Here is a 16,106-nt window from a genome sequence, read left to right as displayed (position 1 = left end):
GTTTGTTGATACTGTTGTTCTCATGGCCTCCTAAAACCAATTCTCACTAGAATGGTCTGCAGATCATTATGAAGAAGCAGAGATAAAAATGCTTCTTGTACCTGACCAAAAGGATTGTCCAATTGATGAATGATGGATGACTGGGTGGATGGATGGTTGGATGGATGGATGCATACATGCATGGATAGTTGGATGGATAGATAGATGGATGAATTGTTTGAGGAATGGATGATGAATGTTTCAAATGGTACACATTCAATTGATAAATGATGGCTAAATGGATGGAATGGATGGATGGATGGGTGGGTGGATGGTATTACAAATGGGTGGATACATGGATGGATGGTGGGTAGGTGGATGGATGGATGGGTGGTACAACTGATGGATAAATAGATGGATAATACAACTGATGGGTGGAAGGATGTAGCTACTGGGACAGACTGATTGGTCAGTTGTTTATGAGCATGCAGCTAGATGATAAATATAAACACTTGGCCTTTTCATAAGTGGCGTGAACCTTAAGTCACCCTCAATAGTTTTACTCCTAAGCTTCAGTTTTCTTTGATTTTACGCTTTACATATGTCCTTCCCGGTAAATAATCAAGATGACAGGTTATCTTCCATTTCTCCAGTCAAGTGATCAAAGATTAATCAAGTCTGAAAAACACTTTTCTTAAAGCACGTGGGCTTGAAATTACAGTCAGTTTGTAAAAATGATGCACAAAGAGACAACAAGATGCTCAGAACCTGCAGCTTTTAACACAAAAATAAAATAAGGGTGGTGAAAAACAGACCTTTGTGACTTAAACATATTCAGTATAATTCACATGAAACCACTTCCAAACAAAGCCTATGCCAAGTAAAACACATTTAAATCCTTGACCTGCATTTAAAATGTGGACATATCAAGCACAAACACTGGTTGCTAAGGAGATTCTACAATTTACTTTGACTTAGAGACGTAAAAAATGGATACACACATTTAGAAGTTCTAGACATGAAGAAATGAGTATGGTTGCTATGGACCAATGACCTTCACGGAAGGGAAACATTTAAATAATCTGTCTAGTTTCGTTTTTTACAGTCTGTGGACTTTGCTTGCTTTTATGACGGGGACGGTGGTCTCAAAAGGGAATCAAAACTTTGACTTTGACTATTTTTTTGTTGTTGTTTTTTTTGACACGCCGTTTTTTGGGTTCATGGTCTGTAGTGCTGAATTGGTCCGACTGTAAAGAGAACACCCTAAAAAAGGCCGGGGGAACTTCCAGTCTCCTTCTGGAGGGTCAGTGTCTGTCTACTACTGAAGCACACCTGACGCAGGTGAGGTTAGACAAGAAGAGCTAAAATACAAGCAGAGCATTGGATCACCAGGACTGGGACTGGAAACCTGAGAAGGAAAGCTTCTATATGTCATGTTCATTGCTGCTTTAGGACAGTAGAGGGCGCTTCAACCTGCAGCAAATCAACCCCTTTAGAGCAGCTTCACCTGATATAATCTTTACTTTTGGCTAATTTGGTCAAATCCAAACCAAATAGGTTTGATTTCAAAACTATCCACGATCATATAAAGTGAAATCTCTGATAAGATGAAGCTTTGAGTAATGTGGAGGAGAAACAAATCAGTTTCCAGGACAAGGGGGGGGGGGGGGGGGGTCAGGGTGGGATTGGACTAAAGATGTCATTTTCTGTCATTTAAAGTGGAATCAAGGGAACACATGATCGGATGCAAAGAAAAGGTTGAAGTTTTTTCTGATTATTTTGGAGCAGGAGGGTGGAGAGGAGAGGCGGAGGAGGACGGCTGGGGTGGGGTGGGGGGTGTTCCACTGTTGTCCGCCTCCTCGATGGCGGTTGGCTCGCAGTCTGCCCGCAGGCGGGCTCGTGAGTGGCTGCGGGAGCTGTCAATCACGCGGACGTCCTCTCTTCAGGCTGAGGCTCCTGAACGCCTCAGTTACTGTGTGGAGAGATTTGACGGAGGGACGCTCCCGCGCGTGGACCACTGCGCCGCAACCCCGCACGCCCGCCCGCTCGCTCGCTCGCTGCATCACGCGCGCCTGGAATGCCTCGCTGAAATCCGGACGCGCACGTGAACATCCTCGCGCGGGGTCGCAGCTTCTGTGTTTTTTTTATTTTATTTTATTTTTGAATTTTAATTTGCTTTCCTCCCGTCTGCCTCCTCGCATGTCAGGGTGACGGGGGGGTTCGTTGGCCGGTCCCGCGGCTGTTCGGCTCTTCTTATCGGTCCCCCCTCCCTTCCCTCCCTCCCTTCCCCTCCCTCTCCCCCCCATGTCACTCTAATTAATCGGAGGCATGTGGAATCGCAGCGGGATTCGGACTCTCCTCCTCATAGTGTGTCCGCTCCTCTCTTCATGGACGCAGGTAAGAACCCCTCGCTCCTTCTGCGCAGACGCCGAAGCCGTGAAAGTTGGTGGGCGTGGGCAGCGATCGATAATTGATGCGCACGGCCTTTCTGTGCGGGGGGAGCACCGCAATCGGGAGACCCTTAATTGGCCCCGCAAAACTGTCAACTACTAGTATTTGGAAGTTGCGCGCGGACCCCCACGCGCGCCTCCCCCCTCCTGATCGCTGTGACGTGTCCGCAGGTGTCCGAGTCCACCGGCTCCTTCGAGCTGCAGCTCGAGTCCGTGGAGAACGTCAACGGCGAGCTGGCGGACGGGGAGTGCTGCGACGGGCCCCGGGGCCCCCAGGACCTGCGCTGCACGCGCGACGAGTGCGACACCTACTTCAGAGTGTGCCTGAAGGAGTACCAGGTGGAGGCGGCCCCCAGCGGGCCCTGCACCTTCGGGACCGGATCTACCCCAGTGCTCGGTGGAAATATCTTTTCTTTTCGGAGCTCCAGGAGTCCGAGAGGCGACGAGGCGGGCCAGATCCTGATTCCCTTCCAGTTCGCCTGGCCGGTGAGTCCCCCCCCCCCACACACACACAGCAGAGCAGAGCAGGTGTGAGCAGACACACTCAGGTGTGTGAGAGCGCTGGAAGCTTCAGCTCTCCATTAAAATGATGAATGAGTGACATTATTTCTGAGCTGAGTGAGAGGCGCCTGGGGGCCCTCCCTCCTTCTGTGGGGGCCCTACCTGGACGTGGGGCTGCTGCCAGAACATCTGAACACGCTTCCAGTTCTGAAGAAACATCTGTCGGGTCAGGAGTGATGAGTTCAATTGTCTTATCAACGTGTGGGGGTTTTCTGAAGGAATCAAAAGCCACGTATGGTTTGGATGATCTCAATCCGTTAGTTCTAGAACATGTTCTCCTAAAATCCATCCGTTCATCGCTGCCTGACTTCTGACACTCCTGTGGGGATTTTTCTAGAAGTGCAGCAGAAAATCTGCTGGAATCGAGTCTGAGGAGAACTTTCTGGATCCGTTTTCCTGAGACTGAAGCTTAGTCCAGGTGAGGATGGTGCAGTTTGGTACTAACCCCAACACCACCCCTCTAAGAACAAACAAACAAACAAACAAACAAGCAGGCGGGCTCACAGGCAGGTTGAGTGACGGCTTCTGTAACCCTTTATCAGACTTTTAATGAATGATGCTCTCCTCACGTAATTCAACAGCAGAACCAGAACGTCTCTGTTTCCATCTGATGCTTTAGTCACGTCAGTAAAACAACCAAAAGTTCTTCTAATCAGAATCTCGTGCTGAACCCTCCTGATGCTGCGTTCAGGCCCCGCTCGGAAAAGCGTGTTGTAGCGACCGCCTTCAATGAACTGTTTCTGCAAACACACCTGTGTGAGCGTTTCAGGCTTCCGCGTCCAGAACTCAGGCGTTCATGCGCTCCTATGCTCGTTTTTAAGTCCATTTTTGGGCTATGTGTGAAAATGTGAAAGTTCTACGCTGCCAAACATTGGTGTGACAGAATTTATGAATGGGACTAGAGCTGTGACAGAATTTATGAATGGGACTAGAGCTGTGAAAGAAAAGGCCTGGAGCAAGATTCACAACATTCGCACCGCTTTGACGTTTCCCACCAAGCCTCTTCCAGCTGTGAGGACATGCGCTAGTTTCAGGTAGTGACGGGCACAAAACCCAACGGTCAGTGCGCTCTTGAATGCACCACACATGCCCAGGGTGAACCTGGCATCAGACGCTTGTCCTCGGGTTACATCGGCTTCACCGCTGCTCAGATCTGGTCTGTTTGGGTCCAGTCTGACGAACAGAAGAGAACAGAACCCTCGGCTAGTGTCTGGCCCAGTTCTTCAGGGTCCCTTCGTGACCCAATTTTCAGTGAACTGGTTGGTTCGGTTTGGTTTCACACTGCAGTCTTTGAGACAAACTATCCCTGTGGTTATGTGGATATTTACTTTGTTTGTTCTGCCTTAACATTCAGGTGAGTTTTCCCCTCCAAAGCAGTGAAATGACTCAAATCCAGATTAAAAGACAGCAGTGTAAATGCAGCCAAAGTGGAGTAAATGTACAAATCTGATCTAGTGGATCAGAATAAAGGACTGAGCTTTTAGAAATGAAGTGGAAATGATGACGTGAGAATCCAGAGGCTTTGCAGAAAATTCCTAAACCTGGAGGCGTTTTGGTTGGCTTCCCTGACACACCTGTAGGTGGAGGTGATGAGGGGGGGTTCTGGTGTGATGTGATTCTGCTAACTGTGCAGCTGTTTAGCGAGATGCCAGATGTTCTGGCGCGGCTGCTGGGGTCGTTGGCGGCGGCGCTGCTGTCCTCGATGGGCAGACAAAGATGCAGTGTGCTGCTGGCTGTCATCTGGACAGCTGGGCATTGGCGGGCCGAGGGAAACCCTTCAGCAGCAGAGATGATGCTGCTGCTTCCTGTACGAGCTCACAAACAAACCCCCTTTCCACCGGTCTGACCCCCTCAGCCGGGCCAAAGACCCGAACCGAGTCAAATCCAAACTACTCCAGCCGTAAACGTGACTTCAAACCAAATCTATAACGAGAAAATGAAACAAAAACCACAAAGTAAAGCAGTTTCTATTCAGTCTGATTAATTCTAATTGGATAAATGTCTGAATAGTTTAATACCTGCCTTAGCAGGTGATCAGATTTTTGTTTTTGGAAAAATGTGACGCTGGTTTTAACAATGTCTAGTCATTTTTCAGTCAAACATCTTTTCTGTCAGTTTCAATCTAAACTTTTAACATTATTCAAACGTGTTCTTAGGCGTTTCGTTTTCGTCAACAAATGGACTTTAATTTGGACCTTAAACATTGTATTGAATCAAAAAATGAACCCATGAGCGTCACGCTGGTTTAGACCCAGAACCTCTCTGAAGCTACGTTCACACCGCTATTGGCAACGCATGATCAAGTTACCGCTTCCACTGAAGTCTGTGTGAACGCACCTCTATCTGCCTTCAAAACTCTCGTGTTCATGCATCGTTATGTCTGGTTTGGGGCTTTGCAACCAAAATGCCGGGCTATTGGACGTGCATTGAAACTGAAACCAGTGAACTTTGATCAATTAGGGACTCGGATTTGGTGGTGACGTTTGGGTAGCGTCCTTTGTGGTTCACTGAAATGCCAACCGTTGAACCATTGGAAGTTGATCATGGAGAAGAAATGAATATGTGTGGTTTGTATCCGGCTGGAATTCTATGACATCAAGGCTTTTATGTGTTGGAATAGAGCTGTGAAAGGAAAAATCTGAAGCAGGTTCTGTAGCCCTTCAACGTTTGGCCTCTTCCACCACATGCGCTAGTATGGGGTAGCGACCGTCCAGTGAACACTTGACAAATGCTCGGTGTGTTTGAGACTTTCAGTCCCAATTGATGCTGGAGAAACAAAATGACTGTTCTCTGAAATGTTTCTATCAAATCTATTGTTTTTTTTATTGTTTTCTTGTCTCCAGTGTTCATGTTAATGTAAAACCGGTTCAAACATTTCAGTTCCAATTGGCAGTGATTCTGAGGAGCTGGTTCTGTCTGAAGGGTCTTTGCAAACGTTCGTGGGTGTCTTTTTCTTTTTTCTTTTTACTACTTCAGTGATTCATTCTCTGGAAATCTCCCCGCATGCTCTCTGGTTCTGTCAGAGGAGGGTTCCAGTGTTCACACTGCCGGGTTGAAGCCCGGTCTGCGGCTGCTCTCTGACAGTAAATGGCAGAAGCATCGTCAGTCGGAGCTGATTGGACAGAAATCGTTTTTGTCCGTTGGTTTGAGTGTTTTGTAGTTTTAGTTTTTTGTCCCCTCACAGTAATAAAGTTTCTGTTGCAGAGAAATTCCGATTTTCCACAAGAATTGTGGCTTTTTCTCGTCTGAACTGGTTTAGTTGAAGCAGCGGGTCAGATATTTGGTGCGTTTTGACGCCAAACGAGGTTCGTTGGCATATTCTTTTTTTGGGATGGTCAGTTTTGTGTGGCGTCTAGATGCAGAAATGAAGAGTGATGATGTCATCATTCCCACAATGCCTTTCTGTTTTTACGCCGTTGTTGTTCTTGTGTGTTGACATTTTACGACAAATGAAATAAGAACGCAAATGGGACACATTTCGATTTATTGGCTCGAATGACCCAGTACTGCCAGCAGAGAGCGCCGTTGTGTGTAAACAGGAGAGGATCATGGGTAAAAAAATTAACAAAGCATTGACGCTAGCAAAAGAATTGTGCGGATAATAATTGAATTATTTTAACTTATGTAGGTGCTAAATAACACACGTTCTTTGCAATTATGTTTTCGATATCAAGGTGAATCAGTTGATGTGGAGTAGGGCTGCACGATATGAGGAAAACTTGCGATATGAGTGATCAATATTGCGATAACAATCTAATTTGTGTTACATAAACAAATAGCAAAACGACCAAAAACATCATTCCCATTTCATTGCAACAGTTTAAAATTTGTACTCCAAATGACCCTCGTCGCGGTAGGATTCAAACATCTAGCATAAAAGGGCTCATCTGATTGGTCAACAACGTGAAAGGCTCCATCCCATTGGTCAAATGCATAAATGGATGTATTTGATTTGTTAAATGCTTCAAGCTGCCATAAGATTGTTTTAGCACATTTAAGGCAACCATTTATTGCAATTTTGCTGACTTTTGCGATATGCATATTGCACAGCTTGATATCTCGATAACGATAAATTTGCGGTATATTGTGCAGGCCTGATGTGGAGAAAAGCTGTTTTATTCCGGCATATAACGGCACAAAGCTGCTTTTTTTTGGACTCAGAATTCACTGATTGTGTAAGCATTTCACTAGCTCTGGTTTTAAGGGGTTAAACTTGAAAAAGCCTAAAATCAGTTCTAGTTTTAGATACATTTTATATTTTTCTAAAATTAAATGCAATGACTAAAACCGAACACTAGGGGGCGAACCAACAAAACTACAGAATTGGATGAAAGTGATGGTGGGGAAGGAAGTGAAATAGTTTCCGCACCAGAGGTTTGTTTTTTTTTAGCCTTATTTCACAACCAATTTCTCTTAGAATTTTTGATATATATATATTTTTTTTTAGCCGTGTCTTATTTGTATTTTGTATCGCAGTGATCCAGTTTTGTGTTACTGAATTGTCACGATTATTTATTCAGGCAGTTGCAGACGATGGAGACGTTCTCCAGCAGAATTTTGGTCAGACCGTGAGTTCTTTCCTGAAACGGCTTCTTAGAAAAGACGGCAAACATGGCCGTGGATCAGCGTCCGACCGCTGTGGTTTTAATGAGTTTCTGAAGCTCACTCCGTTGGATTGTAATAAAAGCGTTGATTGGAATTTCTCAGGGCCGGTGCGGTGTTGGGTGGGCCTGTAACCGTATCGTCCCTGAAATCGGAAAACGGATCAGCCTCCATTTTCCCTCTTCTGGTAACAGGACGCTTGTGGTTGGCCCGTGAGGAGGAACTCCATCCAGGAGCAGGAGGGCTGCTGGTCCTCATGCTGTTCCTCACATTGAGCAGAACGTTAGAACGTGTAGGAGAGCCGCTTTGACGGGGCAGAAGTTTTCAGTAGTTGATGAGGTCGCCCCATCTGGGACCGCCGTTTGTTGTGGATGCACACACTCAAGAGCCAAGCAGGCTGCCATGGCGAGCCACACCTGATACGGAGCTTGGAGGAGCTGTTGCTAGGAAACGTCCTCACAGCCCTTTCGTAAACAATTATCCTCCCTCTCTTTGAGCGCCCCCCACCCCACCCCCACCCCATCGCTCCTCTTCAGGTCCCAGTGCTGCCGTGTGGAAAGGCACCTGTGCTTCAGCTCCCCATTGATTATGCAACCAGCCTGAACACACAGATGGAGATTTTCTCCGAGTTCAGCAGGTAAATTATGGCGGAAACAAACTCCCGTCTACAAACCTGGAGTCTGCAGGCGACTACAGACCATAAACTGTACTAATCGGATATGTCCTCAGACTAAAATGGAACACTTTGAGTTTGAAGTCCCATTACACGCCTAGTTGTGTGAAATAAGTCGGGGAGTTGCAGACACAGCCGCCATCTGCAACCTTTTGGTGGTTTAAGCCCCCAATCCAGCCCCTTAATGCTGAGTGTCAAGCAGGGAGCCATTGGTCCCTTTTTTGTGCATACGTTTGGTGGGTTTTCTGGTGGTGGACGATGTTGCGTCAGTCTGATTTTCATGCGTCAGCCAGAATGTGGGTATCCCAGAAACCCTTGCAACTCCCTCCTGTTTGGATAAATGCTTACTATTCAATCCTATTAACAGAGAACAGAAAATGTTTGTTTTTATTTATTTTTTTCTTTTTGCAAAGAAAAACCTTCCTTTAACCCTTTTTACCCCTGAGATATCGCTAGTATCACCTAAATTGCACTTACTTTTTTTTTTTTAATTTGTAATTTTCTAAAGCCTTTGTGTTAGAGAGTTAAAGTGGAACAGGAAGCCACATGCCGTCCTAAACATGTTTAATATCAAGCTAAGAGTGAAGGCGATTGAAGCATAAACATCCGGTTGCCATGAACAACCTAAAAACCGACTTCATCATAGAGACGCGAAAATTGCCACGTATGTTCATCCGACTGAGACATGAAAAAAATGTTATGGTTGCTATGGCGAGATCTTATTTATAAAAACCACAGTTTCAAATCCAAGTTTTACTTTACAGAAATGGCTTGTTCAACTGGTAAAACTAAAAAACCTTTTTTTATTTTTCTTCATGCGAACAGAAACGGAGTTTCCCTGCATGGGCTGCTCAGAGTGGGTAACCAGCTCTGCTTGCAGCTTTAATTACAATTATTTTTAGCCCTGCACTTTTGCTGCGATGCACACTCTGCCTGTGATACGAGCTGATAAACTGGGAGCTGCGATGTGTTGGAGAGTGATGGACACTCCAAAGCGTGTCTTCCAAACTTGTCATCTGTCTGGGTGCTGCTGCTTGCTTTGGAGAGTGGCTGCAGGTTCTGCATTTGTCTAAATCCATAGAGATGTGAGGAAAAGCCATTGAAAAGCTGCTGGTTTCTTATCCTGTGTGTGTTGCTCATCAGCAGAGGGGTTGCGCGGCTCAGACTGTGATCCCGGCCGCCCCCCCTGCGCAGCCTGAGCCGTCCCCGCCATCTGAGCGCACCGCAGCCATTCGTGTTGATGCTGGGGACGCGGCAGCAGGGATTTCCTCTGAGAACGCCTTGTTGTGTTCACTCTGTGATTTCACAGAAGCTACGGCCTGCGGGAAACAACAACTTAGTTCCAGGCCCCGTCTTCTCCTCCGCCTCGTCGGCGCAGCGGTTTGGAAGTGCACACGAGGCGGCGGAGCGTCTCAAATTTTTTGACCTTGTTTTCCTGATTTGGGCTGTTGCAGCGACACTTCTTCTAAATTTGGAGCCAAAAAGCCCAGCCGTCCCTCTTGTGCTGCCCTCCTTACCTAGATAGCAGGAGGAAGTGCCACTTCTCCCATCAGCAGCTGCTCTGAAATTCAGTTTATTGCTCGTCTGATTCCAGTCCGAGTGGAGATGCTTCAAACATCCTGGATGGGACTGAAGGACGGCGGTTTCTTGCTGGATTGCTGCTCCCCCGTTTACACACGACTAGTTGATTTCCCTAAGCAGGAACAGTATGTAGGGGATGCATCCTGCCGCCACAATGCATGGAAATCCCGGCATTTATCTCGTTCAGATTGAAGCCTGGGGGCCAATACCAGATAGTGCCGTGGGTAGCAGCTCACAGATAAACTGGTTTCATGGTTCCTGCCATGTAGACTCCTGCAGGGCAGGCGTGAGCTTTGTTCTGCAGGTGGAGTCAGGCGGGTGGAGGCATGAGGCGGTGGTGCTTCACCTAAAAACAATCTAGTATGTGGATCCTCGTATTTGGAGAGCGTTCTTCCCCCATAGGACTGATGTGGACAAACACCATAAAGCTGTTGGGGGTGGGGGGGGGGGGGAGTATTGGTCTTTTTTCAAGTTCAGTACCATTAAATATTAATTATTATTTTTCTTTACATTTCTTTGTTTTCTTTTCTAATCATAATCATCATTTTTCCAAATCATAAAATATATTAGTGCATATAAGAGCGGAAATAACTTATAAAAACACTTGAAGTAAATCAGTTTTGAACCCCCCCCCCCCCAAGTAAAAATAATTTAAATCATTTTCATCGTATGGTGGTTTATCTTTTGTGGTTTTGCAGATTTTTTCCCATATTTTTTAGAGTGTAGTGTGTTCTGCGTCTTGATTGGCTGTAGACCTTGTCAATCAATCCCCACGTTGTCTCTCCTACACATATTGCGTTCAGCTTTCCACATTTACATCAATCTTTGATCACAGTATGAATTTATTTTTTCCATTTTATAATAGTGAACTGATTCTTTTCTATGAAGACATTTATCTTTATCTGGTTATTGAGTTCGTCTTCTGGAATCAAAAGAACCTGACTCTCTGTTTCACTGAATTATCAGTAAAAGGTTATTGTGATCAGACCGTTCTGCATTAATCCAGTTATGGTTTCTGAAAATACTATTTCCAGTCTTCAAAGTAAAACCATCCCTTCATCTGTTGGCTGTGAAGTTTGAAGTTGCTAAACTTGTACTGACCTGAACCCACTGCTACTACAGACACACCGGGCGTGTCGCGCTTTTAGCACACCGTGTTGACACTGGAGTGTCGCTACCCGATTCTAGATTATGGACTCTCATTTGGATGAAGTAGTCCAAATCTGGTGAATCCAGGCTTTTACTTCCACAGCTCTATATTCTTATAAATAGAAAAACTTTGTGTCATAGAATTCCAGCCGGACACAAACTATTATTTAAATTTACCCTATGATCAATTTGAAAAACTGTTGGTGTGTTTGTATTTTGAAAAGGTTCCTACCCGTACGTCATTACCAAATCGGAGTCCCTGATTGGTCAAAGTTTGAGCTGGATTACCTTTTTAAAGTGCGTTCAATGGCTGTGCGTTTTGTACATGAAGCTTAAAAACGTCCATAGCAACACATGAACTCAGTTTTGAACACGGAAGCCCAAAACTCGCGTGTTCTCACAGACTTTTCATTGAACGCACATTGCTGGTGTAAATGCGGCATAAGGTGCTAATTCAGAACCACGGTTGAAGCAAGGTTCCACAAAGCCCAAAATTTTTTTTTAAAAAGGCAGAAAATTATGATAGAAAGCTCTTCTTTTCAGTTCATTCTGATGAGACCTAACGGTCAAAGCTCCATTTGGTATTCGTGATCCACAGAAATGTTACAGTTCATTACTGACCGTTTATTTGAGCGACTCTCCAAATGTTCAGGAATCATTCACGTGTTGACGTTTGCTCTCGCAAAGACTGGCTTTCCTCTGACTCGGATACCCGTTGTTGGGTTGTTGGACCCATTCTCCCTGTGGGGTCTGGTTTGTTAGAGGCTAAACGTGAATTCTCCTGCATTGTGCACGGTTGATGCATTATTAAAGCCTTGTTCCGCTGGTTCCACAGAACAGCTTTCACAGCCACTGCTGCTCCTCAGAACCTCTGGTTCTTTTCTGGTTTTTGTTTCCAACCTTCACATTCTGGTGAGTTTTGTACCATCAGACTGAAAAATAGGGAAGGAAAAAACTTAAACCCCTCTGTGTTCTTTGAGCTACTCTAACTCTTCAACCGTTTACGCAATTAATGTAATTCTGAGCAGAGAAAAGCAGTTTAGCACTGATAAACAACGCTTTACAGTAGTGAAGTGTGTTCAATCAGCTGATTCTGACGCAAAGGAAATGCATCCGTTGGAATTAAATTAGAATGAAGAGGAACATGATGACAGCAAAAAGAATTATTCTGACCCATAGAATGACTGAGTTATAGCTGTTAATTTCTCTATAGAAGTCTATTGGATTTTGGCTTCCTGGAACCAGCGGGTACTTCCTGTTTGGTACGCCAGGGGGGAGGAGTCACTCAGTCTAGTTCTCGTATACAGTCACTGGTCCAAATGCAGTCCAAGTTCTGCTCCCCCCTCAGCCATGAGGTCAACTATAGATGTTCTTCTGCCCGTGTGCGTTTCCGTTGTGGCTCGTCGCTGAAGCGTGCGTCTGCATCTCCATCGTTGGCGCGCAGGTGCCAGAAGCCCCTCGTCAGGGCGGTTAAAGCGTGTCATTACACGGACAGTTAAATTGTCACTGTGCTATTGAACCTGTTTGAAATGCTAATGGCTCCCCGCTGGAGGCGGTGCTGCAGTCCAGTTAGGAACCTGGTTGCCGCGGTTCAGTCATTAGACTGTTAATGGCTCTAAAGCGTGTCCATTGCCATAGCAGCTCCTGGACTGAAGTGAATGAATGCTGCGGGAAGTAACTGACAAATATCCAGGAGCAACCTCGTTGGTTAAACTTTGACATGACCTGTAGACGTTAGGTTTGTCTTTGGTGAGGAACCAGAGCAATCCTCTTCGTCTTGGTCTACTGTCCTATCTGTGTTTGTTTTTTGGTATCCATGGTTTTGAAACCGGACCCATTGTGCGTGTGAACAAGCATGCAGTGTGTTACTGTTCTACGTGTTGCGCGGCCTCGGATCCTGCTGGTTAATTAGCCCGGCGAGGGGAGGGGTTTGTTGCATTGGCAGTGCATGGGTAATGACCCTGTTGGCATAGCAGCAGCATGCCTAATGGGCCGTGTGTGTGCGTGCACAGCCGGCATGTGCCACCCGGCCAAATGCCTCGCCTTTGCTGTTATGTCTCTTGGCACCAGGTTCTGGCGGGAAGAGCTCCCAGCTCGCCTCCTCTCTAGCCTGCCGATCCGATCCAGGGAAGGCTTCACCTGCAGGAGCTTTTACTACTGCAGAGCCGTGTCCTCTACAGATGTTAGACCGCCTGGTCGTCCTGCCAGAAATGTATGAGTTTATTTTTTTTTTTTTGTAGCTGCAAGTCTTTGATCCTTGAAAAGATTGACAGGTACAGATGAATATTTCACTTCTACTGCTTGGCCAAAAAAAGTTCTGTTCTACATCTTGTGTGGGGTTGCCATGACGATCTGCTACCCAAAAGCAGTAAAGCAGAAGCCTCACCTTTGGAAACATCTGGGGTCATCTGCTCATATGTTCTGCAGGTTTTGACTTTGACTCTGTTTGAAGTAGAACCATCTGATGTTCGTTTTATTAGAGTCTGGAGGTCAGGAACAGTGATTTCTGTGGTTTCCTTTTTCTTCTTTTGTTCTTTAAAACGTCCCCCTCGTGCTGCTTTTTCCTCCTCAATCATTCTATTTGTTGGTGCTGGCAGAGGGAAACCAAATGCTGGGATTGACATCACAGATTAATAAAGATTACATGTGGCGATTACTGGCCATAGGATGAATTGCGTTGACCTCACGTCCCATCAGAAGGCAATAAATCAGGGGCACGTCAATGACACTCCTGACGGAGGGGCTGAGAACATATAGGTGGACCATTAGGTCAACGCTCCGGGACATGGGAATCTGAAATAAGGCCAAGTCACAGGCTGTTTATGGAGAAGGTAGTCATCCTAATTGAATGCCTGGTGGTATCAAAAACGGCTAGTACGAAGACCGTCAAAGCTCAATCAACATTTGAAATCCCGGGCCTTTCCCTGGAGGCCGATAAGTCAATCAAAGCTAGCTTCTACGGCATGGAGGTGTGGACCCCTCTGGGGGCGCTGAATGGTCGGCAGACTGGGATCAGGCCTGGGATTAGACGTCAGGCCCGGATCTCACATTCTTAGTATTCTTCAAATGCAAACATGCGCATCGCCCCACAGGCAGAGGGGCTGACCCCGCTTTTCAACCAGAAGCGTGGAGATCCCATGCTTGGTGACCCCAACCTGCCCCCCATTTCCACCTCCCACCGCCACCTCTGCCTGCTCCCTACTAAGATCTGGAGGAGCACCTTTAACTCGTCTATCCCACCCTTTGGTGTGGCGTGGGAAACCTACACCTGGGGCACTGCCCAGACATCTCCAGTATCCAGGACCATGGCGTATCGGAGGGTTGTTTTTCTTTTTTTTGGCTAAATGGCCACAGTTGTGCTTCTAAAAACTAGAAATGGGAAAAACAAGATTTTAGACCTTTTAATCTAAGGCAGATTCTGTGGCGTATGCATCTACACCTGAAGTTCTTGCACAGTTGGCTGTAAGATGAAGAGCAGCATGTAGTCGTCATTGGTCCAAAGCTCGGGGGGTTTGCATGCTAGCGTTGATTGTCCTTGTGCGGACCGTCTCTTGGCGGACAATGGTTTTAATTGGAATGGGGCTGAGTTACGGTATTGGGACAAGGCTCTTTGTTTGGGAGCCCTCCTCCCCCCACTTGGCCCTTTATCCCTCCCTGCCCATCCATCTATCTCGCTCCAACCATTTGGGCAGCTGTCACTTAATCCAGCTAATCACTGACTCAAATGGTCTGTGGGAAACCAGACTGACCTGTGGGTGCGCTCATCCCCGATTCTTAGGAAAATATTCAACCAGTTTCAGGTTTAATGCCACCCCCACCCCTAAAATAAATGAAGGTAGGAATACATCCACCTGCATTTCCTGTCTTGCGCTGAAGGCCCTGAACACATCCTTTGCTGCGCATAAGCCGTCTTGAATGCATCGGCATACGTGCACACTCACCCACATGCTCAGACTGGGGCAGCCCGCCCTCCCTTTTGTGAAGGGGGATGGGCGTAGAGGTCAGAAGCCGGGCTATGTGTCGTGGGATGATGCACGTCGATGTTGTATAATCCATCTCTGAGGCTGCTGCATCTGTTGCGCGTCTGCGTTTTTAAATGCTCCGCAGGAGCGCCCAGTCGCAGCATGAAAACCTCACCGGCGTGTTTTTCCTGACAACACTTCAGGGTTTGACCTCCACCCTTTACATTTAGACGAATCCTCCCACCATGACCGTGGACGGCCTCTCCAACCGGGCCGCCTCCGCATCTGAAATCGGTGGAGATGCTCCTCCGCCTGTCCCCATCCCGTCGTTTTCCCTCCTTTTTCCTCCCGTCACCCTCGGCCCTCCACAATAACACTCCCCTCCCCAATCCTCCCGCCAACACCCGCAGCCAGACAAGCCTGCTTAATCCCACAGCCCAGCAGCGACCGGCCCACCAGCTTGCTGTCCGCCCAGATCAACAACGCAGACGGACAAACGTCTTCCTCTGTCTGTCTTCTCCGGAGTCATCAAAACCTCAAATCTTTGCTTTCTCTTCCACCTCACCACGACCCCGGCCATCTACGTGACCTTCCAGGTCGCAGCGACATGGCTGCTGCAACCGCCACTAGATGTGATGTAATGAGAGCTATTTAGGTCAGATGGTTGCCTAGCAGAGCGCCCAGCAGCACCCCAATGAAATCACTCCTTTGATGCTGGTTTCATTCATTCCAGGTGCATTTAGGTTTTTACTTTTTCATTTTTAAATCTAATCATCAGGTTTGATATAAACAGTCCATGTGTAGGAATCCAGGGCACTAATGAAGAATTATATAGACTCATTCATTTCAATATTAAATATTGGAAATGTTAGGGTAAACGAGTGTTTGCGTGTTTATACTTTACTAGAACAGCTGTTTTTTCTTTACATTCTTGGTAGGCCTGCACAATAAATCGCATATTTATGGTCATTGCAATATCAGCCTGTACAATAGGCGTATTGCAAAAGACTGCATAAGCTGCGATTAGTCGGTACTTTAAATGTTTACACTCATGCTAAAACAATCTTATGGTACGTGTTAACAAATGGAGCCCTTTCTGCTTTCGACCAATCGGATGGACCCATTTTTATGTTGGATGTGCATATGTAG

The 16,106-nt window shown here is 46.4% G+C and overlaps 1 protein-coding gene across 2 annotated transcripts in view; it reads left to right on the top strand.

Annotated features, from left to right (window-relative positions):
* The first annotated feature begins 1,937 nt into the window (after positions 1–1,937).
* The window catches only part of LOC101155738 (protein jagged-2), a 40,606-nt gene continuing 26,437 nt past the window's right edge, over positions 1,938–16,106 (top strand). For both annotated transcript variants that reach the window (XM_023952890.1, XM_023952889.1), the window contains exons 1-2: positions 1,938–2,376; positions 2,601–2,915. In XM_023952890.1, coding sequence (XP_023808658.1) covers positions 2,308–2,376; positions 2,601–2,915 — 384 coding nt within the window. In that variant the 5' untranslated portion in view covers positions 1,938–2,307. The remainder of the gene's footprint in view (positions 2,377–2,600; positions 2,916–16,106) is intronic.

The sequence above is a fragment of the Oryzias latipes genome, chromosome 24, assembly GCF_002234675.1.
Source record: "Oryzias latipes chromosome 24, ASM223467v1".
Classification (NCBI taxonomy): domain Eukaryota; kingdom Metazoa; phylum Chordata; class Actinopteri; order Beloniformes; family Adrianichthyidae; genus Oryzias; species Oryzias latipes.
Note: the sequence above shows the minus strand (reverse complement) of the source record. Positions and strands in the feature narration are given on the sequence as shown.